At 39.9% G+C, this 27782-nt stretch overlaps 1 protein-coding gene across 1 annotated transcript in view; it reads left to right on the top strand.

The window, feature by feature from the left end:
* The window catches only part of kiaa1109 (KIAA1109 ortholog), a 433631-nt gene that overhangs the window by 89057 nt on the left and 316792 nt on the right, over positions 1-27782 (top strand). The window contains exons 15-17 of the mRNA XM_048608993.1: positions 12903-13059; positions 22716-22794; positions 23211-23302. Of these exons, the coding sequence (XP_048464950.1) occupies positions 12903-13059; positions 22716-22794; positions 23211-23302 (328 nt within the window). The remainder of the gene's footprint in view (positions 1-12902; positions 13060-22715; positions 22795-23210; positions 23303-27782) is intronic.

Here is a 27782-nt window from a genome sequence, read left to right on the forward strand (position 1 = left end):
TTCATTTTTAAGTATGCCAGGTATAGCTGCTGGCATGCTCTCCTACACTCTTCACTGTGCTATCGTGTGCTTTAAAGAATCTTGTGTGAGCCTAGGTTACATTGAGTCGTAAAACAGCAATAAAAACAAAAATCTTACTTTGATCTAAGGTTTGTTTTTCTCTCCGCCAAAGCTGTTAACAACTAACCACAATTAAGCAAATTTCATTCCTGAAACAAGCACAAAGAATACTGGAGATACTCAGCAGGTGTCATGGAATCTCTGGAGAGAGAAACTGAGTTAATGTTACGAGTCCAGTATGACTCCTTCAGTTGTTCAGTCCTCTTACTGTACTGTCCTAATATTGTCCTTATGCTTGTGGTGATCATTTATGTGTAACTTTCAGATTTATCCACAGGATTAGTGTATTTTGCTAGTTTCTTTCCTTTTTAGTAAGTCACCGATGTTTATTTTGCTCTGTTGGCATCAAAACATTAAATAAATCGCATTCTTTGCATGACTTTACCATTCTGCTTATGCCATTTTTTTGTTTTTCTCATTGATTATTTGAGCTATGCAATCTTGTGGCATTTTTTCCCTTTTTGGCTGATCTATTTTATAGATCTTTACAGATCTCTTATCAACAGGTCCTATGGTTACATGGTTTGATTGCCATACATAGAATTTCATGAAATTTATAGGAAATGGGTAATTTGGTCGAACTGAGTTGTGGTCTCTGCTGTATTCATACTCCATGTGAGCCAACCTGTCCTTTTTAGAAATAAGGTCTTAGTATAACCGTTCTTTTATTTGTCTGTCTTTACTGTCCCTTTAAAGGCATTTGTACTGTTTACTTCAAATACACTATGTGGATAGTACCATAGCCAAGCTGGTCTGGGCACAACTATAAAACTACTTGACCTACAATGTGAAAAGTTTCCAGAAAAAGCAGGACAAATCCAATATAGACAGTTAATATTTAACCAGTTTACTCTAAATTTTCAGTAAACAAATGGAAGGTGTTGTTGACAGGTATATCCAACATCACTGCTCAGTTTAGATTCTGCAAGGACTGCTGTGCTTCAGACCTCTTTACAGTCTTGGTCTACGCATGGACCAAAGACCTGAATTTCAGAGGTGGGGTGAGTGACTGATCTCGATCTCGATATTGAGGCAGTAATCAAAACAACATGACAGCAGTCCTGTGAAAGTTTGGTAACATACCAAGTTCAGAGCAACGTGGTGTGGTTGATCATTTCAGTTCCAGGGCTTAAAACCATAATACATAGGAGCAGAAGTAAACTATTCAGCCCATCAAGTCAGATGTGCATTCCAGTGAGATTATGACTGATCTGGCAATCCTCAACACCACTTTTTACTGCCTTTTCCTCATAACTCTTGATTCCTAGCTAATTAAAAATCTGTCTGTCTCAACCTTGAAATACTTAATGATTCAGCATCAACAGCCCTGAGTAGTAAAGAAATCTATAGATTCACAGTCCTGTGAGAGAAGAAGTTCTTCCTTATCTTGTGTCTTAATATGTGATCCTTTGTCCTGAGTTTATGCCCACTGGTTTTAGACTCTCTCACAAGGGGCAACAACCATTCAACATGTATGATGTAAATCCCTCCAAGAATCTTGTATGTTTCAATAATGTCACCTCTCATTCTTCTATATTCCAATGAGTACAGGTCCAATCTACTCAACGTCTCCTCCTAAGACAGAACCTCAATACCTGGTATCAGCCTGGTGATCCTTCTCTGGACTACCTCAGTTGGATTATTGAGCAGTTCTTCAGGGTATATTCGTCACCAAAACAATCCTCGACTGCCTCTACTAACCTCCCATCATAAAGTTAGCAGTGGAATATTCACCAGTAATTGCTTGGTGATCAGTTTCATTTGCAATTCCCTGTTAATGCAGCAGTCCTTACTTGAGAGCACAAAGGCCCAGTCAAAATTCAAGGATGGGCTGATAAGTGACAAGTAATAATACCATCCTTTCCCCATAACCCTTGATTCCCCTACTGATCAAGAATTTATTGTGCTCAGCCTTCAATATACATAAGGACTGTGACCTCTCAGCTCTGAATTCCAAAGACACCAAACCCTCTGAGACGAAATTCCTCCTTAACTCAGTCTTAAATTGACAGCCCCTTGATTCTGAGACTATGCAGTCTGATCGTAGACTCTCCCATGAAGGGAAATATCCTCTCAGTAATTACGTTGTCAAGCTTTTTATGAATCCCCTATGTTTCAGTGAGATCACCTCATTCTTCTAAATTCTACTGATTCCAATCTGTTTAACCTTAGCTCCTAAGACAATCCCACCTAGCCAGAGATTATCCTAGTGAACCTTCTATCAAGTGTCTTCAATGAAGTAATATTTTGTTAAATAAGGGATCAAAACTGTTCACAGTACTCCGCATGTCATCTCCCAGCACCTTGTTCAGTTGCAGTAAGACTTCCCTACTCTTATACTCCAGACCATTTGAAATAAGAGCCAACATTCCATTTGCAATCCTGATTACCTGTTGTGCCTGTGTGCTTTTTTCATGCACAAATACCCCCAACTCCATTCATGTTGCAGCTTTCTGCAGCTTTTCTCAAATAATGTGTTCTTTTGCTTTCCCGTCCAAAAGGAAAAACTTAGCATTTTCCAACATTATGCCTCATTTGTCAACTTGCTCGTTTAACAAATCAATATCTCTCAAAACTATATTTATTCCTCTCTTAACTTGCCTTTCCATCTTCTTTTGTGCTATCTGCAAATTTTAACTACAGTACATTTGCTTCCTTCCTTGCAAGACATTACATATATTATAAACTGTTGCGGTCCCAGCGCTGATCCCCATGCTGCCCCATTGGTTTCAGATCACTAACCTGAAAAAACTTCCCTTATCCCTGTTCCTGCCCATCAGTCAATTCTCTATCCATGCCACTATACCACGTCCAAAACCATCGGCAGTTATCTTACGACTTAACATTTTGTGAAGTACCTTGTTGAATTCATTCTGGAAGTCCAAATACAGCACATCATCTGGATCACCTCTATTCAGTCTGGTTAAAACTTGATTGAAAAACTCTAATAAATTAGTCAAACACAATATCCTTTTTGTGAAGTTATGCTGACTCTGCTTGATTATATGATTTTTCCAAATATGCTACTGTTACTTCCTGAATACTTGATTCCAACTTTCTTCCAACAATAGATGTTAGGCTAATTGGCGTTTAGTTTCCTGCTTTTTGCCTCTCTTCCTTTTTCGATAGGATTATCACTGGCAGTTTTCCAATCTTCCAGTACTTATCCATAATCCAAGGATTCTTCAAAAATTATAACAAATGCATCCAATATCTCTTTAGCTACATCTTTTAGGATCATAGAATGCAAGTCATTATGCCAGGTGACTTATTTCCCTTTAGGGCTATTAGTTTGTCTAATACCAATTATCTAGTGATGGTGATGGTACTTAATTCTTTAGAATCAATGGGGTGTTCTAGGTAGAATTGGTGACAAAGTCCTATTCTTCTTGATTGAGAAGACTGGTGCAGTTTCTGGATAAGAGATAGAAAATTGAGGAGATGTGAAAGTCAGTATTTGAAAGAATGGTTAATAGCGGCAAAAGTGTTTGTAACATTTAAAAAATACTTGGATATGGACTTGAAGTGCCATAATCTGTCAAGCTACAGACTAAGAGATGGGAAGTGGGGTTAGACTGGATGGCTGTTTGTAAGCTAGTGCAGGCACAATCGCCTGAATGGCTTCATTCTGTGCTGTAAATTTCTACATTTCCGCTGTGAAGAAAGGAAAGTTAGTATTAAAATTCTTGAAATATTCCTCCTATCAAACTGAACAAAGATGATGCTGACAGATGATTAAGATATTTACATGTGACTGTAGAGATTTTTGATTGTGTTATTATTGAGATTTATTTCTTGATTAAACGTTAAAAATATAAAACCACGGGCATTAAGCTAGCCTGGAGCAGTGTTTTTAGGGCAGTAAGATTGTGCTATTTGCTGGGCCTGTAAATTGTTAAGTGCAAAGATGGCCTTTATGAGAGTGATGTGGTCTTCCTGTTGGATGTGGGAGATTAGGGAGAGTTTCCATGTCTGCAGGAAGTGTTTGGTTGCAAATCCTATTGGATCACATGGATTGGTTGGAGCAGCAATTAGAGGCAATGAGGAATTTACAGGAGCTAGAGGGTGTGATGGATGGTAGTTGCAGGAAGGGAGATAAACCGAAGATCAAATCAGGTAGATCGGTGACCTCTAGGAAAGGTAAGAGAGGGAGGCAGGTGATGCAGGACTGTCCTGTGGCTATCCCCATCTCAAACAACTATGCTGTTTTGGAAAATGTGGGAGGTGATGGACTCTCAAGGGAATGTAGCATGGACAGCCAGGTTCCTGGTACCGAGACTGGCTCTAATGTAATGAGGGGTGTGCCAGGTTCCAAGCAATTGATTGTGATAGGGAACTGTCTAGTCAGAGGCACAGACAGACGATTCTGCAGCCGACAATGAGACATCAGAATGGTGTGTTGCCTCCCCAGAGCCAGGATTAAAGATCCCTTAGAGAAGGTGCAGAATATTCTCACAGGGGAGAGAAGCCAGAAGGAGGTTGTTGTATACATTAATACTAACGACCTAGTATGAGATTCTGAGGAGAGAATATAGGAAGTTAGGCAAGAATTTAAAAAATACCTCCAGGGTAGTAATATCTGGATTACTGCCAATGCCACAAGCTAGTGAGGGTAGGAATAAGAGGATAGAGCAGAGGAGCTGGTGCAGGGGAGAAGGATTCACATTTTTGGATCATTGGAGTGTCTTCTGGGGGAGAAGTGACCTGTATAAGCAGGACAGATGGCACCTGAATTGGAAAGGGGCTAATATACCGGCGGGGAGATCTACTGGAGCTGCTCGGGAGGATTTAAACTAGAATGGGGTGGGGGCAGGGAGTGGGACCCAGGGAGATAGTGAGCAAAGAGATCAGTCTGAGACTGGTACAGTTCGGAAAAGGAGTAAGTCAAACAGACAGGGCAGGCAGGAGCAAAGTAGAGAAGGAAGTAGAATTGATAAATTGAACTGCATTTATTTCAATGCAAGAGGTAAGGCAGATGAACTCAGAGCGTGACTGGGAACATGGGACTGGGATATCAAAGCTATTACAGAGGCATGGTTCAGGGACAGACAGGGCTGGCAGCTAGATGTTCCAGGGTATAGATGCTATAGGAAGGATCAAAAGGGGGACAAGAGAGCAGGGGCAGTGGCATTTTTGATTAAGGATAACGTTACTGCTGTATTTAGGGAGGATATTCCTGGGAATATGTTCTGGGAAATTATTTGGGTGGAACTGAAAAATAAGAAAGGGATGATCACCTTATTGGGATTGTACTATAGACCCCACAGTTGTCAGCAGGAAATTGAGAAACAAATTTGTAAGGAAATCTGTTATCTGTAAGAATAATAGAGTGGTTATGGTAGGGGATTTTAACTTTGCAAACTTAGACTAGGACTGCCATAACGATAAAGGTTTGGATGGAAAGGATTTTAAGTGTGTACAAGAAAATTTTCTTATTTATTATGAGGATACATCTACTAGAGAAGGTGCAAAACTGGATCTACTCTTGGAAAATAAGGCCGGACAAGTGACTGAGGTGTCAGTAGGGGAGCACTTTGGGGCCAGTGACTAGAATACACCTTCTCCCAACCACCTTCCTGCAAAAATGTTATCCCCTATTCCCAATTCCTTTGCCTCCGCTGCATCTGCTCCCAGGATGAGGCATTCCACTCCCGTACATCTCAGTTGTCCTCATTTTTCAAGGACCGCAACTTCCCCCCCTCAGTGGACGAGAACGCCCTCGACCGTGTCTCTCACATTTCCTGCAACTCATCCCTCCCACCCCCTCCCCGCAATAACAACCAAAACAGAATCCCCCTCGTCCTCACATACCACCCCACCAACCTCCGGATCCAACGCATCAACCTCCGACACTTCTGCCATCTGCAATCCGACCCCACCACCAAAGACATTTTTCCCTCCCCACCCTTATCTGCTTTCCGGAGGACCACTCTCTCCATGACTCCCTTGTCCGCTCCACACTCCCCTCCAGCCCCACCACACCTGGCACTTTTCCCTGCAACCGCAGGAAGTGCTACACCTACCCCTGAACCTCCCCCCTCACCCCCATCCCAAGCCCCAAGAAGACCTTCCACATCAAGCAGATGTTCACCTGCGCATCAGCTAATGTGGTATACTGCATCCGCTGTTCCAGATGTGGCCTCCTCTACACCGGGGAAACCAAGCGGAGGCTTGGGGACCGTTTTGCGGAATATCTACGCTCGGTTCGCAACAAACAACTGCACCTCCTAGTTGTGAACCATTTCAACTCCCCCTCCCACTCCTGAGACGACATGTCCATCCTGGGCCTCCCGCAGTGCCACAACGATGTCACCCGAAGGTTGCAGGAACAGCACCTCATATTTCGCTTGGGAACCCAATGGTATCAGTGTGGACTTCACAAGCTTCAAAATCTCCCCTTCCCAACTGCATCCCAAAACCAGCCCAGCTTGTCCCCACCTCCCTAAACTGTCCTTCCTCCCACCTCAAGCCCCACCCCCATCTCCTACCTACTAACCTCATCCCGCCCTCTTGACCTGTCCGTCCTCCCTGGACTGACCTATTCCCACCCTAACTCACCACCTACACTCACCTTTACTGGCTCCACCCCTGCCTCTTTGACCTGTCTGTCTTCTCTCCACCTATGTTCTCCTCTATCCATCTTCTATCCGCCTCCCCCTCTCTCCCTATTTATTTCAGAACCCCCTTCCCCTCCCCCATTTCTGAAGAAGGGTCTAGGCCTGAAACATCAGCTTTCTTGCTCCTCTGATGCTGGTTGTCCTGCTGTGTTCATCCAGCTCTACACCTTGTTATCTCAGATTCTCCAGCATCTGCAGTTCCTACTATCTCTGACCACAGTTCTATTAGTTTTAAAATAGTGATGGAAAAGGATAGACCTGATCTAAAAGTTAAAGTTCTAAATTGGAGGAAGGCCAATTTTGACAGTATTAGGCAAGAACTTTCAAAAGTTGATTGGGAGCAGATGTTCATGGCTAAAGGGACAGCTGGAGAATGGGAAGCCTTCAAAAATGAGACATTGAGTGTCCAGAGTCACTATGTTCCTGTTAGGGTGAAGGACAAGGCTGGTTAGTGTAGGGAATGCTGGATGATTAGAGAAATTGAAATTTTGGTTAAGAATAAGAAGGAAACATATGTTAGGTATAGACAGCAGCGATCGAGTGAATCCCTCGAAGAGTATAAAGGCAGTAGGAATACACTTAAGAGGGAAATCAGGAGGGCAAAAAGGGGACATGAAATAGCTTTGGCAAATAAGGGTAAGGAGAATCCAAAGGGTTTCTACAAATACGTTAAGGACAAAAGGGTAACTAGGGAGAGAATAGTGTCCCTTAAAGATCAACAAGGCTACCCATGTGTGGAACTGCAGGAGATGGAGGAGATTCTAAATGAATAATTTGCATCAGTGTTTACGGTGGAGAAGGGTATGGAAACTAGAAAACGTGGGGAAATAAATAGTGACGTCTTGAAAAATGTCTGTATTACAGAGGAGGAGGTGCGGAACATCTTAAAATGCACGAAGCTGAATAAATCCCAGGGACCTGGTCATGTGTACCCTAGAACTCTGTGGGAAGCTAGGGAAGTGATTGCTGGGCCCTTTGCTGAGATATTTGTATCATCGATAGCCACAGGCAAGGTGCCGGAAAACTGGAGGTTGGCCATTTAAGAAGGATGGTAAGGAAAAACCAGGGAACTATAGACCGGTGAACCTGATATCGGTAGTATGCAAATTGTTGGAGGGGATTCTGAGGGACAGGATTTACATCTGCTTGGAAAGGCAAGAGCTGATTAGGGATAGTTAGCATGGCTTTGTGTGTGGGAAATTGTATCTCATGAACTTGATTGAGTTTTTTGAAGAAGTGATGAAAGAGGATTGATAAGGGCAGAGCGGTGGACGTGATCTATATGGACTCCAGTAGGGTGTTCAACAAGGTTCCTTATGGTAGACTGGTTAGAAAGGTTACATCACATGGAATAGAGGGAGAACTTGGTATTTCGATGTAGAACTGGCTCAAATGTAGAAGACAAAGGGTGGTGGTGGAGGGTTGCTTTTCAGACTGGAGGCCTATGACCAGTGGTGTGCCACAAGGATCGGTGCTGGGACCACTGCTTTCTGTCGCGTATATCAATGATTTGGATTTTTAAAAAGGACGTATGTTTAGTAAGTTTGCAGATGACAGCAAAATTGGAATTGTAGTGGACAACAAAGAAGGTTACATCAGAGTACAACAGGACCTTAATCAAATGGGCCAATGAGCCGAGGAGTGGCAGATGGAGTTTAATTTAGATAAATGTGAGGTGCTACATTTTGGAATGACAAATCAGGGCAGGACAGTCAATGATAAGGTCCTAGGGAGTGATTCTGAACAAAGAGACCTTGGAGTGCAGTTTCATAGTTCCTTGAAAGTGGAATTGCAAGTAGATAGGATATTGAAGAAGGTGTATTGTATGATTGCCTTTATTGGTCATTGCATTGAGTCTTGGAGTTGGAAGGTCATGTTACAGCTGTATGGGACATTGGTTAGGCCACTATTGAAATGCTGCATGCAGTTCTGGTCTCCCTGCTATGGGAATGATTTTGCCAGAGCTGGAGGGTTTGAGCTATAGGGAGATGCTAAGTAGGCTGGGGATATCTTTTCTGGCGTGTCGGAGGTTGAGGGATGACCTTATAGAGGTTTATAAAATCGAAACTGGCACGGATAGGGTGAATAGCAATGTCTTTTCCCCAGGGTGGGGAAGTCCAAATCGAGAGGGGAAAGATTTAAAAGGGGCCTAAGGGACAACGTCTTCACACAATGTGTTGTGCGTGTGTGGAATGAGCTGCCAGAAAAAGTGGTAGAGGCTGGTCCAATTACAACATTTAAAAGGCATCTGGATAGGTATATGAATAGGAAGGGTTTAGAGGGATATGAACCAAATGCTGGGACTAGATTAATTTAGGATATCTGGTCAGTGTGGAAGAGTTGAACCAAATAGTCTGTTTCTGTGCTGTATATCTCTATGACTCTGAGTAAACATTTTGTCCCTCGTATCTGCTCTACCATTGAATTAGATTGGTTTGTGTTTCCAATTGTACGTTGCCATCGAGTGTGATAACGTTTGATTCTGTTAACTAACAAAAGTCTATCTATTTCTGCCTTAAAAATGTTCAGTGACTTGACTTCCACTGTCTTTAAGAAAAAAATTCCACGTACCTCTTTGCTAAAAGGGTGATCCCTAATTTTAAAACAGTGCTTCCTAGTTCTGGACTACCTCACAAGAGGAAACATAAATTTCCACGTCCATATTTTCAAGATGGTTCAGGATGTTGGCTACGTTGCTCAACTTCGTTGCAAACAAGCTCAGTCTGTCGAACCTACCTTCTGAAGACAAACTACTCATTTCAGGTATCAATGGAATAGATCTCCTCTGAAATGTCTCCAACTTATTTACATGTTTCCTTAAATAGGTGGACTAAATCTGTACACAATATGTACAAAGTGGTCTCACCAATGCATTATAAACCGAAACATTATATCCCTGCTTTTAGTATCAATTCCTCTTGAAATAATGTGTAGCTAGCCTCCTTAATTGCTTGCTGTATCCACAGATTAACTTCTTGAGTCATCTGTTTGAACACCTAGAACCCTGCGTACTTTGGAATTCACTGATCATATTCATTGTTTAAATAATCGTTTTTTAAAAAAATTGGTCCTGCTAAAGTGAACAATTTCATGTTTCCCCCATGTTAGATTCCAGCTGATTTGATTTTTGACCATTTTAGTTAGCTTGTTTGCATGCTTGTTCTGTCAACTTCACAATATGCTTTCTTACTTTGTATTATCTGAAAATTTAGCTGCCATCTCTTCACTGTCCTCGTATTAGTCATTGATATAAATAACTAAGATCCCTGCAGGATTCCACTCAAGACATTCTGCCAATCAGAAAAAGACCCATTTATGCATACTCTTTTTATTTTTTGTCACCTGGCCAATTTTCTATCAATGCTAGTATGTTACCGCCTATACCATTTGCTTTTATTTTGCTTAATACTTTCTGTGTGCTGCCTAGCTGTACGCCTTCTGGAAATCCAAAAACAGTAATCAACAGGCTCCTGTTTATTACGGTATATGTTACTCCTTCAAAGACTCCAGTAAATTGGCTAAAACATGATTTCCTTTGCATAAAGCCATGCTGACTTCCCAGTTAGCTTAATTTTTTCTGAGTGCCCAGCTATAAGCTTCTTTGTGATCAATTCTAATACCTTCTGCATAACAGGCATCAAGATAACTGGCTGATTTAGTTTTCTGCTTTTTGTCTCTGTTAGACCTTTCTAGAACCTTGTGACTTTCATAAAATTAACATCAATGCATCGACTATGTTTTTAGTTACCTTTTAAAGACCCCACTGTGAAGTCCAGCAGAACTCGGACTTGTTAGCCTGCAGCTTGATCAGTTTGCACCACTACCCTGGCGATTGCAGTTTCACGTAATTCCGCTCTTCCTTTCATGTCCTGATGAATAGCTATTACTGCGACGTTTCTTGTGTCCTCGGTGGTGAAGGCAGAAGCAAATCTTTGTTAATTTTCTTATTATTCTCTATTAGTTCCCATTCTTTCTCTATAGAGGACCAGCACTCAGCTTGTTTATTTTGTTTCCGTTTTAGATACCTGTAGAAACTCTCATACTGCAATTTCTTCTTCCAAACTTTTTCTTCTTTCTATTCTGACCAGAGATTTAATAATGGCAATCATCTGACCTGCCATGTGTCTTTGTGCAATTGTATGTCTTTTCCTTAAGTCTGATGCTTTGCTTAATTCTTTAGTTTCCTCTACCACTTGTTCAGAATATAAATGCTATTATCAAGAAACAACATACTCGAGCATGCTGAAATCCAATCCTGGATGACCTGCAGTTGTCTTGTCATAAATTCCATACCCTGTCTTTGCTCAGTTACTATCTTACACTGAACCAGATCATTTGTAACCTATTCCATCCCAAATCAAAATCCCACACTTTCAAATTTGCTCCCTCTGCATGTTTTTGAAACTGGCCGTCACTCTTTAAAACCCACCCATTTGACTCCATGTCTGTTCTGCCCTCCTAATATTTAATTTAATATGGGAATAAGATAATGAAGTTCAACCTCTTGAACCTGTCCTATCATTCAATAAATTATGGCTATACCTCAACTTAATTTACACGTTTATTTTGTAGTCCTCTAGTTAGCAATAATTGATAAAAAATGTCAGTCTCAATCTCCATAAAATGGTGTTGACGTGGCTGTAGTTACGTAAAGCCAAGGTATTGGGTAACAAGTTTCCACCACTCTTTGTGTGAATAAATGGTTCCTGATTTCGGTTATAACAAGCTTTGCTGTAATTTTAAGATTATATAGTACTTTGATGTTCTAGATCTCTCCTACCTGAGTAAATAGATTTTTGTCACTATCTTTATTGAATTCATTCTTCATTTCTTTCTTCAGACAATATCCGAAATGTATTGAGAAACTTCTCTATGTTGAAGGAACCATATAATACAGCCAGCTATTGTCATTTGTGTTATATATTTGTATGTCCATGTAAGGATGTGTGTTCATTCATTTAAGTGCAACAAAACTCTTAAGTTCTACTTCCTCTCTTGCCCTTTAATACTGTTGCTAGTACTGTTACACTCGCCACAATGGTGCGTGCCACCTTCTACAATTGCACTGTTTAGTATAAATGGCAAGAGTGGAGTTATGTATGTGTTCAGTTAAACATGCACATAGCATGGTTTGCTATTCTCTAGATTTCTGAGCATTGAAAAAGAAGCTGAAAAGAGGCCTTCACTGATGGCAATATTTTTGTTTAAACAAAATTAAATGATGCAAAATCAGCTTATATTAATCTTATAATCATTTGATAATTTCTGTCCAAGTTTTTAGGATAATGGTTTTAAATGGCAGATGGTCGTAATTCTGCTTTTCCCATTTACACCTCATCTTGACCCATCTTTACTTTGTTTATTCATTGCCTTGGCACCATCATTCCTTTAGTCACTGAACTCCACTTCTCTTTCTACCTACACTGCCTGAACTGACAAGTATTTTTAATTTTTTTTTGTTTTTATTTTGGATTTCCAACATCTACAGTAGTTTGCAATTTTCGTACTGAATCAATATCAACTTCATATCATCTGTTGCTTAGATCTGAAAATGTGCAGTTTAGTAAATAGGTGGCTGCAGTAATTTCATCACTGATATTTTCCAAATATTTGTGAGTTTTGTTTTGGGATTTGAATGCATTTTATTGATGATCCAAAACTTCTGAAAATAAAAATAAATAAGTGAACAGATTTCATTGAAGATGACTATGGGTGTAGGTTCTGCAGAGGCAAGGTTAGTTTTCTCCTGTTGGAATGTGAGGAAGAAAATATTTTTGATCCTGATCTTGATAAACTGCTAGCATAGGTGTATTTATGCATAATATTCAAGTTATTGTTTCTCAAAGTATTTTCTTTCTGTTTTGATGTTGTATTTTACTGTTAGTACTGTTAATTGCTTAGAGGTTAAGGTAATTAATCTTTGGTTTGGTGTGAATTATATGTAAGAATGCTGAGATATTTCTGGGTGTCGTACTGTTTGAAGTTCATAGATATACACATCACTTGCATTTGTTTTGTCTGAGACTTGCAGAATGTGCAAAAAGTTGGAACAACATGTAAAGAGGTACCATTATGCTACAAAATCCCAGCCAGTGTACAGTAAATTGCTTTCTCTCCTTGTTTCAAATAAAAATTCCCTTCAAATGCATTGTTTTCTTGTTGCAGGGAATGTTTATGGAAGTTTTTCTTTCCGGCTGACTATCAGACATTGAAGGTCACTGAATTAGCAAAGCCTAGAAAGCCAAGGCAAATTCTTGCATTTGAACTACGCATGAATATCATTGCAGATGCCACCATTGATTTACTTTTCACAAAGAATCGGGTAAGTGCAATCAACTTAATTGTACATCATCAACAATAATTTTATAGGTTGTGTCATATGTCAGAACTAAGACAGGTAGCTAATTAGAAAGCATAGCAGGTAATAAAGTCTGTGGGGTTTATAACACCTGTTATGTCGCCAATTTATTGAGGACAGATGGCTTGATGGTCAGGGAGTCCAAAGTGTTGGGGTAAATTGAGTTTTATTGTTGGATCGTTATAAACTAGTGAGATATTAATGTAGGGCTATATGACATGACAGCTTGTTTGATAACCTAAGAATTATAAATCTATAATGAAGGTTACAGTCATCGAGATGTTGGCTTATGAAAACTAATTAAATCTTAAAAGGGGATTAAAACCTGGTAGTACACATACAGTTGGAACACAGAAATATCACAATTTAAATGCCATGAATTGCCTTTCACAAATAGTTTTTGACAATCTGAACTTTGCCTTGAATTAGCATTTGTATATCTGTCTGAATTTGTGTATGTGAATTTGGATACAGACAAATGTTTGTACAAAGCTAAAAAACAACAAAATATTGATGTGGTTGGCAGCATCTGACCATAAGACATAAGAGCATAAATTAGGCCATTTGGCCCATCGAGTCTGTACCGCCATTCAATCATGGCTGATGAGTTCCTCAACCCCATTCTCTCCGTAACCCTTGATAATCAATCTGTGAAGAGAAATATTAACAGATTGGGGATAATTATTCTGAAGAAGAATTATACCTGAAACATGAATGTTTTTGTATGTTTTACAGGTGTTTTCATCTGAATTAGCATGTTTATAGCAATTTTTTCTTTGTTTTTGATTCACAAGTTATGTGATATTGTGTAATTTGTTGGATTTCTAGTGTCCATAAAACATTTACTTTTATGTTTAAATTATTTTTACAGAAATAGTGCTGAAAGTACTCAGTAGGTCTGGCAGTGTTTTTGGAGAGAGAAAGACTTTAAATTTCAAGTCCAATATTTAACCCCAACTCAAGGGGAGAGGTCATACTTGCCTCAAAATTTCACTCTTGTTTCTCTGTGCACAAATGTTGCCAAACCTGTTGAGTATTCCAATTCTTTCAGTTTATAATTCAGATTTCCAGAATCTGCTTTTAATATAGAATTTTGATACTTTAATGCATTCTTCCTGGCTTTTATTGTTGGCTGTTGGGCCCCCTCCTCGTTAAATACTGCCAGGCCTGTTGCTTTCTTTGTGTTCTAAAGCCCTGATTTGATATGCTTTAACAAGATCTTTATAATTCCATTTCTTGTTAATTAGCAATTTATATGCAGTAGGAAACGGAGATTATGTAGCTTCATTTATGCTGTGGAAAGTACTTTACCGTCCTTCTGATTGCTCCAGAGAAGCATTCTGCTCAAGGCACATACTCCAATTGCAGCCCCAAACAGAGGGATAAAAGAAATTTTTATGAAAAAAATGTCAGCAAATATGAAGACAAAAGTAAGATACTGGAAGTCTGAAGTAAAATCTGAAAATGCTGGACAGATGTAGCAGCTCTGACAGCATCTTTTGGAGAGAGAAGCAAAGTTAACAATGCCAATTGATGGGCTAAAAAGGTCAGACTTGAGGCATTACATGTTGCACTTGTCACAAAAGTGACCTGATGAGCAAAAATAAGCAATATTGAATTGAAAGGTGCTTTAAGATTTTGGATATCTAAAATTGTGTTGTATAACGTTGAATCAAAAAAGCCATTGGATACATTAGTATGGAAACATCTATAGCCTAAATTTTGCTGAAGGAAGGCATCTCATAGTGCATGCTGTTAATTAGATTTATTTCTGCATGTTTCATTTTTAAAATTTTTATTCATGTAGTTTCGAAAGTGCCAATTGATAGTGCAACAGGACAGTTGGAGCAGTAGACTGAAAAATAAGCAAAGGAAAGTGGTAAAAGCAGAATGCTGTGGATGCTGGAAATCTGAAATAAAAACATAGTGCTGGAGAAACTCATAGGTATTGCAGCATTGGTGGAGAGAGAAACAGAGTTAATCTTTTTAAGTCCAATATGACGCTTCAAATTGAAAGGCTTGACAGGTTAGTCTGGTGAATTTAATATCAGATTAGATACAGGAAAAAAAAAAAGTGGAGATAAAAGGAATAATCAGATTGAAAGAGAGTGAAATAGACATAAGTAAGGAAGATCAGTTAAATTTAATATATTTTTTAAAAGAAAAGCTTAAATAACAGTTGATGACCTGAAGGAATTGGACTTCATACCTTAATTATTTATATATAATATGAGAAAACTTGATTAGCCATTGCCAATTTATCCTAATAGCATAAACATATACTTGTTGCAGTCAACACTCCTTCCTCACTTCTTTGCGTCTCTCCCTAACCCTAAGCAAAGTATTCTGAGGCGGCTGCTGTTTGGTCGACATATATTTGCAGATCACAATTTTATATTATGGTGCAGCCCAGAGCCAGAGCCTTTTGGTTCAGTGGTCTCCATTGCATTCACATTGTCACAAACTTCTTCCTGTTCACTCTTTTCTTTCTCCCTCATGTATACCTCCAGCCTGCCCCTTAAACATATCGGTGCTAACCTGCTTCACAAACGTCTCTTGGCAAATTTTTGTGTGTGTGGGTGGGTGTCTTTTTTTGATCTGGTGGGTATCTAGATTTTATGATTCCTTTTCATAAAAACAGGCCCTTTGGCACACCATGCCTATGCCAATGAGCAAACGCCAAACTGCACTAATCCCGTTTACCGGCACTTGATCCATAGCCTACCATGCCCTAGTATTTTCAGATACCAGAAATGTTGGAGAATGCAAGATTTAGTGAGAGGGAAGAATTGAGGGAGATCAATATTAGTAGAGAAATGGTGCTGGTAAAATTGATGGGTTTGAAGGCAGATAAATCCCCAGGGCTTGATAATCTACATTTAAGGAAGTGGCTCTAGAAGTAGATGACCACAAATGCATCAACTTTAAGGATGTTATGGACTCTGGAACAGTCCCTGCAGATTGGAGGGTGGCTAATGTCACTCCAATATTTAAGAAGGGAGGTAGAGAGAAAACAGGGAATTATAGACCAGTAAGCCTAACATCGGTAAATTCTCAGGGAATTCTGGGCAAAATTCTCAAATCCATTATCAAAGACTTTATAGCGGAGCATTTAGAAAGCAGTGGCAGGATCAGACAGAGTCAGCACAGATTTATGAACGGGAAATCATGCTTGATAAATCTTTTGGAATTCTATGAAGATGTAACCAGTAGAGTTGACAAGAGGGATCCGGTCGATGTGGTTTATTTGGACTTTCAGAAAGCGTTTGACAAAGTCCTGCATAAGATATTATTGCGCAAGATTAAAGCGCATGGGATTGGGGGAAGTATATTGAGATGGATAGAAGACTAGTTGGCAGAGAGGAAACAAAGAGTAGGAATTAATGGGTCCTTTTCAAATTGGCAGGCAGTAACTACTGGGGTGCCACAGGGATTGGTGCTGAGATACAAGCTATTCACAATATATATTATTGATTTCAATGAGGGAACAAAATGGTATCATCTGCAAACTTGGAGATGTTACAAGTTGGGTGGGAGGGTGAACTGTAATGAGGATGCAGAGATCCTTCAGCATGATCTCAACAGGTTGGGTGAGTGGTTAAATCAATGGCAGATACAGTATAATTTGGATAAATGAGAGATGATTCACTTTGGAAGCAAAAGCAAGAAGGCCGATTATTACCTGAATGGCTGTAAATTGGGAGAGGGGAGTATGCGGCAGGACCTAGGCATCCTTGTGCACCAGTCACTTAAGGTAAGCATGCAGGTGCAGTAGGTAGTAAAGAAGGTAAATGGTATGTTTGCCTTCAGTGCAAGAGGTTTTGAGTACAGGAGCAGGGATGTGTTGTTGGAGTTATACAGGGCCTTGGTGAGACCACACCTAGAATATTGTGTGCAGTTTTGGTCTCCTTTTCTGAGGAAGGATGCTCTTGATCTCAAGGGAGTGCCCCAAAGATTCACCAGGCTGATTCCGGGGATGGCAGGAGAGATGGACTAGGTTAGGATTGTTTTTGCTGGAGTTCAGGCAAATGAGTGGGGAGGAATCTTATAGAGACTTATAAAATTCCAACAGGACTAGACAGGGTAGATGCAGGGAGAATGTTCCGGATGATGGGTGTGTCCAGAACCGGGGTCACGGTCTGAGGATTCGGGGTAGACCATTTTAGGACGGAGATGAGGAGACATTTCTTCACCCAAAGAGTGGCGAGCCTGTGGAATTCGTTACCACAGGAAATAGTTGATGCCAAAAACATTGAATGTATTTGAGCGGCGGCTAGATATAGCACCTGGGGCGAATGGGATCAAAGGTTATGGGGAGAAAGCAGGATTAGGTTATTGAGTTGGATGATCAACCATGATCGTGATCAATGGCGGAGCAGGGTCAAAGAGCTGAGTGGCCTCCTATCTTCTATGTTTCTGTGCTCATCCAGATGCATCTTAAATATTGCAAGAGTTGTTTTTTAAATCTTTTTGTTCCATATGAGTCCCATTTTGTTCAATCCTTTCTGGCAATTATAGTGCTGACCACAGCAATCCGTTTGGATTTCATCTGCCGGGTGGTGTGTTTGATGAGGAATTTCTGTTTGAATGTGGACACTTTTATGATGGGCCTGTGCAAATTGATTTGCAACAGCCCTCAGCCCTCAGCTCTTGGCAATATTTTACAATTAGCCTACAGCAATTTTTAGAAATGGTTTCATGATCTGGTTAGTGAAGGAGGCTATAGAAAGAAAGATCTTACATTTATATTTTGCCTATCATGATCTCTTGCTGTTCCAAAGCATGCTACAATCAATTACGTTTTTTCTGAAAGTGTTATTGCTGATGTAATGTAATGAACGCACAACAGCTGATTAGTACACAGCAAGCTCCCACAAACCTTGGTGTTATAATGGTCAGAATTTTTTTAAAAAGTAATGTTGATTGAGACCAAAAACATGAAGAACTTTCACGTTCTTCCTCCAAGTGGTTGGTGTGAGATCTTATTTTAAGTACAACCGAGAACAGATAGGGGTATTGGTTTAACCTCCCTTCTCAAAGTTGGCATCTTGAATTGTGTGACATTGGCAGAGTCCTGCGCTTGGCAGAGTTGGCTTGGATTTAGTGTTAAAGCCTCCTGGAGTGGTATTTCTGCTTTCATTTATTCGGGGACATGGACATCACTGGCTGGGCCAGCATTAATTTCATATCTCTTGCTGGCCTTCAGAAGGTGATTGTGAATCCTCTTGAACTGTTGCAGTCCATGTGCTATAGTTAGACCCACCATGCCCTTATGGACAGAGTTCCAGGATTTTGACCCAGTGACACTGATGGAACAAAGCCCCCAATCCTCTTGATTTGGAGGTGAGAAGGTCACAGTTTGAGCCATAGCCTAAGCCGGAACTTCGTATGGTGCATGGTATCCAAGAGGATAAGCCACGGCATTCTTGGCCAGTTTTTTGAGTCATGTCTACACTGTGGAAATATAGCCGGCTACAAGCTTGTGAGGGTCCTGTAGCTACACTCTATTACTGTGAACTTACTAATCCACAGTGCCACAAACCTCCAAAAAGCTGGGTTAGGAAGTGTCTATTGATTTTAATTCATGATTTTAAATACATGGATCCAGCCCCCAGTGTTTGGACTCTGTGGGAGCAGATGAACCCAGTAACACTATCAGGACTGGAGAGGGTTAAAAAGGTGGGGACAGTACATGGACATTGACTTTGTGAAGCAACAGGATCAATCATCCTGGATAATAGAAAAGCTGCTTAAAAATTAGTTGGCCTACAATCCCATTTTAGTTCTCCTATTTGTTATATTTCTGTTTCCCCATGGATTTGTGGGTGGGGGCAGTGATGGGAGAAGAACTTGACAGTAAAGAACTTGACTGCTTGATTCAGAATTAGGTCACAGAGACGTGAAGGACTCTGGTTTAATTCTTGGCTTGAACAAAGATCTTTGTTGCTGAGGGACACAGTGATCTTGGCGGGAGAAGTGAAAATCAGACCGGGTCCTGGTCACTAGTCCAAATGGTTTTCCTGCTGTAACTTTGTGTCTCGGGCGAGCAAGAACAATGATTGGTTCAATTGTGATGTCTTCCAAAGCGAAATAGCTCATGCCCATGAACGAAGCAAGCAACTTGGATTGGAAACTGGTCATTGGCAGCTATCCAATCTCAACCCAGTGTGTTCCTTTTGGGAAGGAATGAAATTTGAACATGAGGGGATATTTTTAAAGTGTGTTTGACTCAAAATTTAATTGCTATCGCCAGCTGCTCACATTTATGTTTGAGGAAAACTAGTATGCTCGTGTTTAGCAGTCACTGGATGGTAACCATTCCTTGACTGGTGTGGTCAAACAGCACTTTAATTTTACTCCCTTTTTTTATGAATATGAATTGTTCAGGGGGTTTAAAGGTAGTGTTTTGGAAGCCTGTTCTGATCAAAGTGGTCTCTCCACTGAGTTACCGTGTCAACCAGGCAATGTTGAAGACTTACAGTTGATTTTGGATTTTAGTCCCAGTGAGGCAACATGGACTTCAGCAAAGCTTTCAACAAGGTTCCACGTGGTAGACTGGTTAGTAAGGTTAGATCACATGGGATCCAGGGGGAGTTAGCCAATTGAGTACAAAATTGGCTTGAGGGTAGGAGACAGAGGGTGGTGGTAGAGGGTAGGTTTTCAGACTGGAGTTTTTTGACCAGTAGTGCGCCACAAAGATCGGTGCTGGGTTCACTGCTTTTCATATAAATGATTTGGATGTGATTATAGGAGGAATGGTTAGTAAGTTTGCAGATGACACCAAAATTGGTGATGCAGTGGCGAATGAAGAAGGTTATCTGAGTACAACGGAACTTTGATTGAATGGGCCAATGGCCAAGGAGTGGCAGATGGGGTTTAATTCAGATAAATGGGAGGTGTTGCTTTTTGGTAAGGCAAACCAGGGCAGGAGTTGTACAATTAATGGTAGGGCCCTAGGGAGTGTTGCTGAACGAAGAGACCTAGAGGGCAGGTGCATAGTTCCTTGAAAATTGAGTTGCAGATAGACAGGGTCATGAAGAAGGCATTTGGCATGCTCTTCTTCATTGGTCAAAACATTGCATACAGGAGTTGCAATGTGATATTGTGACGATACAGGACATTGGTGAGGCCACTTGTAGAATATGGCATACAATTCTGGTCACCCTTCTATCGGAAGGATGTTGTTAAAATTGAGAGGGTGCAGAAAAGATTTACAAGGATGTTGCCAGGACTGGAGGTTTTGAATTATAAGAAGAGGCTGAATAGACTGGGGCTGTTTTTCCCTGGAGTGTCCGAGGATGATAGATGACCTTATAGAGTTCTATAAAATCACGGGGGTGCATAGATAGGGTGAATAGCCAAGGTCTTGTTTCTAGGGTAGGGGAGTCCAAAACTAGAGTGTGTATGTTCAGTGTGAGAGGGGAAAGATTTATAAAAGACATGAGGGGTAACTTTCATGCAGAGGTTGGTGCATGTATGGCATGACCTGCTAGAGGAAGTGATGGAGGTCGGTACAATTACAACATTTAAAAGGTGTCTGGATGGGTATATGAATAGGAAGATTTTGGAGGCTTATGGGTCAAATGCTGGCAAACGAGACTAAGTCAGATTGGGATGTCTGGTTGGCGTGGATGAGTCGGACCGATGGGTCTGTTTACGTGCTGTATGACTCTATCACATCACAGGTGAGTAGGAAGCATCAATTGTTTTGCCTCCAGTTTAGAACCAAAGCCACCCCCTCCTCTGTTGTCTGTTGTGTAGTATGTAGATGATGTTTGTGTGTGTGTGTGCACATGCTGAGATGCTGAGCCCTAAGCCATCATCGATGTATTCATAAATGTATGAGAAAATGAGTCTTTGACTAAACATTCAGAGGACAAAGGTCTTCTGCCAGCTTGTTCCCATTACGTAACATGTGTCCCAAGTAAAAAGATTAATGGTGAGCTACTAGGCAACCCTTGTGCCTTGGAAGCCTCTTCTCAGTGAGTGCAAGTGCTGAAGATGGAACTGATCATTGTCTCCAGTGTACCAGTGCAGCTTTTAGTCATTTGAGGAATAGTATTTGATATCAGATACCTGAAACATGGCCTTAATGTATGGTCTACAAGGTAGCAGTATTACCGACCATCTTGTGTATGTCAAAAAAATGGGCAACATACAGCAAACACTGCTAATTTTTTGAGTGATATCACCAGCTATGCCTTCTTAAAATCCTGCAAATCCACTGGCAGAACAGGTATTCACATAGCATTTTCCTCTCCTAGACCATCCTCTCCAGTGTGGAGTGTTGGTAATCATTGCATAATCGGCTGCATTAGAAGAGTTGCCTTGTCTGCATTTCTGATGCATGACTGCCAAAATGAGCTCTGGACTCTGCTCTTTTTCGTGGAAAATGCTTATTAGGAGGGCAGAGGAAATGCTTCAAGGATGTACTTGAAGCCCTCCTGAAGAGAACTGCAATATTTCCACTAACTTTTGGGAATCTGTAGCCCAAGCTTTCCCAGATTAGAAAAAAAGCATCTGTGAATGGCAACCATTTTGAGTGTTTTCGGTTGGCTCAGGTAGAGCCCAAGCACGAACAACGGAAGGACAGCATGAAAACCTGAGCATCCTACCCATCCGTTTCAGCAAATCACAGGATTTGATGAACCAGTAGTCATTTGCTGAAACAGTATTGGACTAATTAGTTACCTCAGACACCACAATGCTGGAGTGAAAGTGAGGTACCCTTAAGCTCGAGGGACTGCCTAAGAAAAAGCTCTCATCGTTGAGGTGGTTAGACTATGATAAATAGGAGACACAACATCCTATGGTGAATTTAATGTCTTTAATGGGCAAAAGTAGCAACTTCAGGAAAAAGCACACAAAGATTAAAGGCAAGGTGCTGTTTTTCATGAAACTACATGTGAGAATATTGCAAATTGACTAACAACTTGTGACAATTCACAATTGATTGGGTATCATTACCTTGCTTAAATTGCTGGTTGATTTTTACATTACTTAGAGCCTGCATTATTAAGATATCTTTAAAATCTGGGTCCCTGTGTGGAGGGTTCTTTGAAACCTCTGTAGAATTTTGTAGCTGAGCTATGCTGATCTTTATCAGAGTGAAAGTAAGGCATATAGGTATTTTAAACAACATGTTAAGACACGTTGTGACATGCCTCTGAAGCAGGAGGCACTTGAATCCAGGTTTTCTGTTAGGGAAACTACCACTGTGCCACAAGAGCTACTGAAAGGGATGTATCGTTACTCTGAGTCTGTATTAATTTGGGGTGTCTGGAATTAGTTGAGGTTTCTGCTTCTGATCATTAATCCAGCAATGTCTGTCAAGACTCGCGTGTAGATATCAGTCATTTAAGCAAGGTAATGAACTGTACCCAGTAAGATTAAATATTTTGAAAAGGGATATGGAATCATGGTTCATGTTACAATTTTACACTGTGCTCCTTGTTTGTGGGATAAACTAAGCAGAGCATGAAACAAATCTTGAAGGGTAGGTGGGGAGATTGCTTTTGGCCAAGTAGATGTAAGCTTTATAAAATCTAATTTAACATATTGATTCTGGATGTGAACACCGAATCAGATTTAAAATTTATATTGCTCTGTGTTTATTTCAGGAGACCAATGCCATACATGTAAATGTTGGAGCAGGTTCATATTTGGAAGTTAATGTTCCTATGACTGTAAGCGAAAATGGTAAGTATTATCCATAACACACACATACACAAACAGAAGTTGCTGGAAAAGCTCAGCAGGTCTGGCAGCATCTGTGAAGAGAAATCAGTTAACATTTTGGGGCCAGTGACCCTTCCTCAGAGCTTTTTGAGACCTGCTGAGCTTTTCCAGTAACTTCTGTTTTTGTTTCTGATTTAGAGCATCCGCAGTTCTTTCAGTTTTTATTAAGCATTGTCCATATTTTGAAACATTACTTTTGATTCTGAAAGACTCAGGTGTGTTGATAAAGTATCCATTTGGATTGGCAAAAATTCATTTCAAGGTTTGTAGTTGAAAGCTATTTCAAACCAGGTGTAGGAAGAAGATATGAATAACTACTTCATCCTTTTGTACTGTTTACACTATTGATTGTGTTGTGTAAATTTTTGATTCAATAGGCTTTTCACCAACTATTAAAGGTCAGCTTCTCCATGTGGATGCAACTAGTAGCATGCTGTATCGAACTCTTTTGGAGGCAGAAATGTTGGCTGTGAGTTTTGTTTGAAATTGTTTTGAAGTAAAAACTTTGTTTAGAGGTACTACAATAAAATTAATTGAACACTTATAATGGATAAATAGAATCCACTTTTATATATCTGGATGTCAAAGCTTGAATTTATACTTTCCTTGTTTCAATAAGACTTTCACTTGTTTTGTTTTCTAACAATAAAATTGATGTCAATTCATATTGTATCCATCTGAAACTGGCAAGACAGAATATAAGGTTAGAGACAAAAAAAAACTACAAATGCTGGAATCCAAGGTAAACAAACAGGAGGTTGAAAGATCACAGCAAGCCAGGCTGTATCTGGAGGAAAGGAGAAGTCAACTTTGGATGCTGCCTGGCTTGCTGTGTTCTTCCAGCCCCCTGTTTGACTCTCTAAGACAGAATATAACATTGCTTGTCTAATATGGTTATAAGCAAGGACACATTTGGTTTACTGGATTACATTGGTAATCAATGCATTATGCAGAAACCAAGAATGCAAAGCAGTTGATGTATCCGATTCTCAATTAGTCTCCTGTCTCTACTGGGTTGGTAGTAGAAAGTTGCAATTTGCCAGATATGGAAGATTTGAGTTATAAAGAAAGGCTGGATAGGCTGGGACTTATTTCACTGGAGTGTAGGAGGTTGAGAGGTGACCTGATAGAAGTTTATAAAATAATGAGACGTATAGATAGTGTTGATGGTAGTTGTCTTTTCCCCAAGATGGGGAATTTCAAGACTAGGGGGCATATTTTTAAGGTGAGGGCAGAGAGATTTTAAAAAAAGATATGAGGTAAATGTTTTACAGAGTGTGGTTTGCATGTGAAATGAACTTCCTGATGAATTGGTGGATGCAGGCACTATTGCAATGTTTAAAAGACATTTGGATGGATACATGAATAGGAAAGGCTTAGAGGGATATGGTCAGGAGCAGGCAGGTGAGGCTAGTTTAGTTTGGATTATGTTCGGCATGGACTGGTTGGACCGAAGGGTCTGTTTCTGTACTGAATGACTCTATAACAACATCTGACAGGGCTCCTTGACACTTGTAAGTCATGTTTTAAAAATGAGAACAAAACATTTTTCTTTACTTTGCATGCATGTGTCCATAAAAGGAAAAAGCAGAAAAGTACATATGACTTAGCAACATTAAGCCTCACAGTCCCTTAAGATTATTCTGCCATTTAGTAAGATCATGATTGATGAGATTACTCCACGTTTCTGCCAATTCGCAGTAACTTTTCTCCTCTCTTGTCAAGAAGCTGTCTACTTCTGCCTTAAAAATACTAAAAGACCCTGCTGCCAACACTTTTTGAGGAAGAGCATTCCAAAGACTCATGAACCTTTGAGACTATTTAATGTCTTCTCATCTTTGTCTTAAATAGTGATCCTTATTCTTAAACAATGATCACTTCTTCCAGTTTCTGCCGTAAGAAATGCCCTATTTTCACCAAGATCGACTATGATCTTAGGTGTTTCAGTCAAGTTGCCTTTTACTATTCTAAACTCAAGTGCCTGTCCAACATTCCCTTGTAAGACAATCTGCTCAAATATTCATCAGCAAATGAAAACAGAAATTAGCGGAGGAACTCAGCAGGTCTAGCAGCATCTCTGGAACAAAAACAGAGTTAACAGGGTCACTGGACACAGGATGCTAACTACTTTCTGTCCACAGATGCTGCCAGACCAGCTGCATTCCTCCAGCATTTCTGTTTTGGTTTCAGATTTCTAGCAACTGCAATTTTTTGTTTTATATTAATCCAGTAAATTTTCTTTGAACTGATAATGCATTTAAGTTCTTTAAACAAAGTTAGCAATACCTAACATACTAGATCTGATCTCATCACTGCCATGTAAAACTGAAGAATAATCACCTTCCTTGTACATTAAGTTCCCTTTGCAGTAATTGATAACATTCTATTAGCTTTCCTAGTTACCTGCTATACCTGAATATTAACCTTTCCCAATTCATTGCATGAGACACCCAGTTCCCTCTGCAACTTGTCACATTGAGATGATATGCTTCTTTTTTATCCTTCCTGTCAAAATGGTCATTTTACATTTTCCCAGATTTGCCAGACCTTTGGTCACTCATTTAATTTATCCATATGTCTCTTTGTAGCCTCCTTATCTCCCCTGTGTTTGTATCATTAGCAAATTTAGCAATCGTACCTTCAGTCCTTTTATCCAAGTTATTTACATAAATTGTAAAAAATTGTGTCCCCTGCACTAATCCTTAATGGTACACTATTCACAGGGTCATAGAATCATACAGAATGGGAACAGGCCTTTTGTCTCAACTCGTCCATACCGACGAGGTTTCGTAAACTGAACTAGACCTGTTTGCCCATATTAGACCCTCTTCCCTTTAAACTTTTCCGCTCCATGTTCTTCTCCAAATGTTATTTAAATGTAGTAATTGTGCCCACTTCCACCACTTCATCTGGCAACTCACTCTCATTGCGTATTGCCAACCAAAAACTGATCCATTTATGTTTTCTTTGGCCTTCCCAAAGATAGGTCCTTGATTCAGTCTTTTCCATGTCTCACTGTCCATTGTCAGTCTTTTCATTTTCCAAAAATTTTCTCAAGCCATCTAGTATTCTTGTTGTTCGCTTTTCTTCCTCTTCATTTTTTCCTTTGATATTTTCCCTCCATAACATCTCTTATCGTTTGTTTCCTCTTGAGATGTCCCCTGCCCAGTCTCTTTGTCTTTTCCTAATTGTGTTCTACTAATTTCCAATGTCTTTGTTGACCGCTTTAACCAGATAATTAAAAAATAGGATATCAGAGATTCTTGAAATTTGTCTTAAATAAAACAGGAATGCCGGAAAGAAACCGCCTTGTTTCTGAAGAAGAGTTTGCACCAGAAATGTGAGCTTAGCTGTTCTCTGATATTGATTGGCCTGAGTTCCCAGCATTTTCTGGTGCAGTTTTCAATGAACTCTTCATTTAAATCTAAGCAGAATCTTTATTCTCTATTTGCCCTTCATTCATCATTCCATAATGAAGAATAAAATGCCTATTTGTCAGGATTTTATTGCTTTGAGTTTTGATTAAATTAGTAAGGCCATTTAGTGAGTGGCGAGGAATATTGCTTCACTCAATCCTCCGAAAATAAATATTATCTGCCTTTTGCTTTAGAGGCATAATGTTATGACCCTAATGTTTCATTGAGATCGGATGTTACATTTTTCAATTAGAAATACAGAGTAGGGAGAAGCCATAGGCTTTAAATTTGGTTATGCAATGCCTGTTATTCATGCATTAACTGGCTGATTGAGTCCCAGATCTGGAAATTAGGAGGCATATTTCCTATCCTGATGATGCAGAATGATATAGCACCTGAGAAAGGTATTAACAGCATTGATGTATGTATAAATGATAGCCCTAATATCGGATTGAGGTATTAGTTGTGTAGTCTTGTAATTGATTTTCCAAAGGTGGCTGGCACCATTTGCACTAATTTAAGGCAGGCCTTTAGACTATTTTCTGCATGAAAGGTATCTGACATATTGAGTATTTGCCATTTAATTACCTGGCATGTGAAGCAGGAACACCCCATTCCTTGCTTAAACTGGTCACCCTCACTTGTTCTTATCAAACCTGATTGCCACAGCTCATGATTTCCTACACATGCTTATCCATTCTCAATGGCTGAAATTTTTGAATGTTTTGGAACTGCATTCATTCAAGCAATTGGAAATTATTCAAATCCATCCTGTTTGTGCTTTGTAGGTGATCAAATATGTAAGGATGTCAGTAGGAATAGCCATTGATACGGTCCTCACCTGTTTCAGAGGAGGTCATGGTCAAAGGGAAAAACCTCCCCATTTCAAACATTAATGTTTTAGAATTTTGTGTTGGTGAAGTAGTTCAATGTCAAAGGGGGAAACGGTTAGTCAATCCCATCGATGTCAGTCATTAACTGGCATTTATTTTGTGTGAACCTGACTTGGTGTTTATTAGATGAAGCCTGAAAGTTGTCCAGGTCTTGTTTCATGTGAGTGTGGACCGCCTCATTATCTGAGAAACTGCATGTTCTATTCCAGAAATCTAGTTGGTGAAGGATTGAATTAGAGTTATTTTTGCAGACTTTTATAAACATTTGTTTGCAGAGTTGCACCTTAAAAGCATGCACTGGCTAACTCAACAACCACAGATTCAGTCTCTAAATTAGAGTGGTACAAACGAATCATCAACTAATTTTTACCACTTGCACACAAATAAACAGAACTAACCTCAAGCAATGATTTTCCTTTGTGCTGTTAATATTAGCCATTGGAAAGTTTCCCTGCATTCTCAATGATTTCAATTTTGTTATGATGCCACACTCAGTCATATGCTGCATTGATGACAAGGGCAGTCAATGTCAGCTAACCTTTGGAATTCAGCTTTTGTCTATATTTGGGCCAAGGCAGTAATGAGGACTATATCCATGTAGTTGAACTATTTAACATCTTCACCATAATGGCAGAAAGAT

The sequence above is a fragment of the Rhincodon typus genome, chromosome 1 (assembly GCF_021869965.1).
Source record: "Rhincodon typus isolate 14 chromosome 1, sRhiTyp1.1, whole genome shotgun sequence".
NCBI lineage: Eukaryota > Metazoa > Chordata > Chondrichthyes > Orectolobiformes > Rhincodontidae > Rhincodon > Rhincodon typus.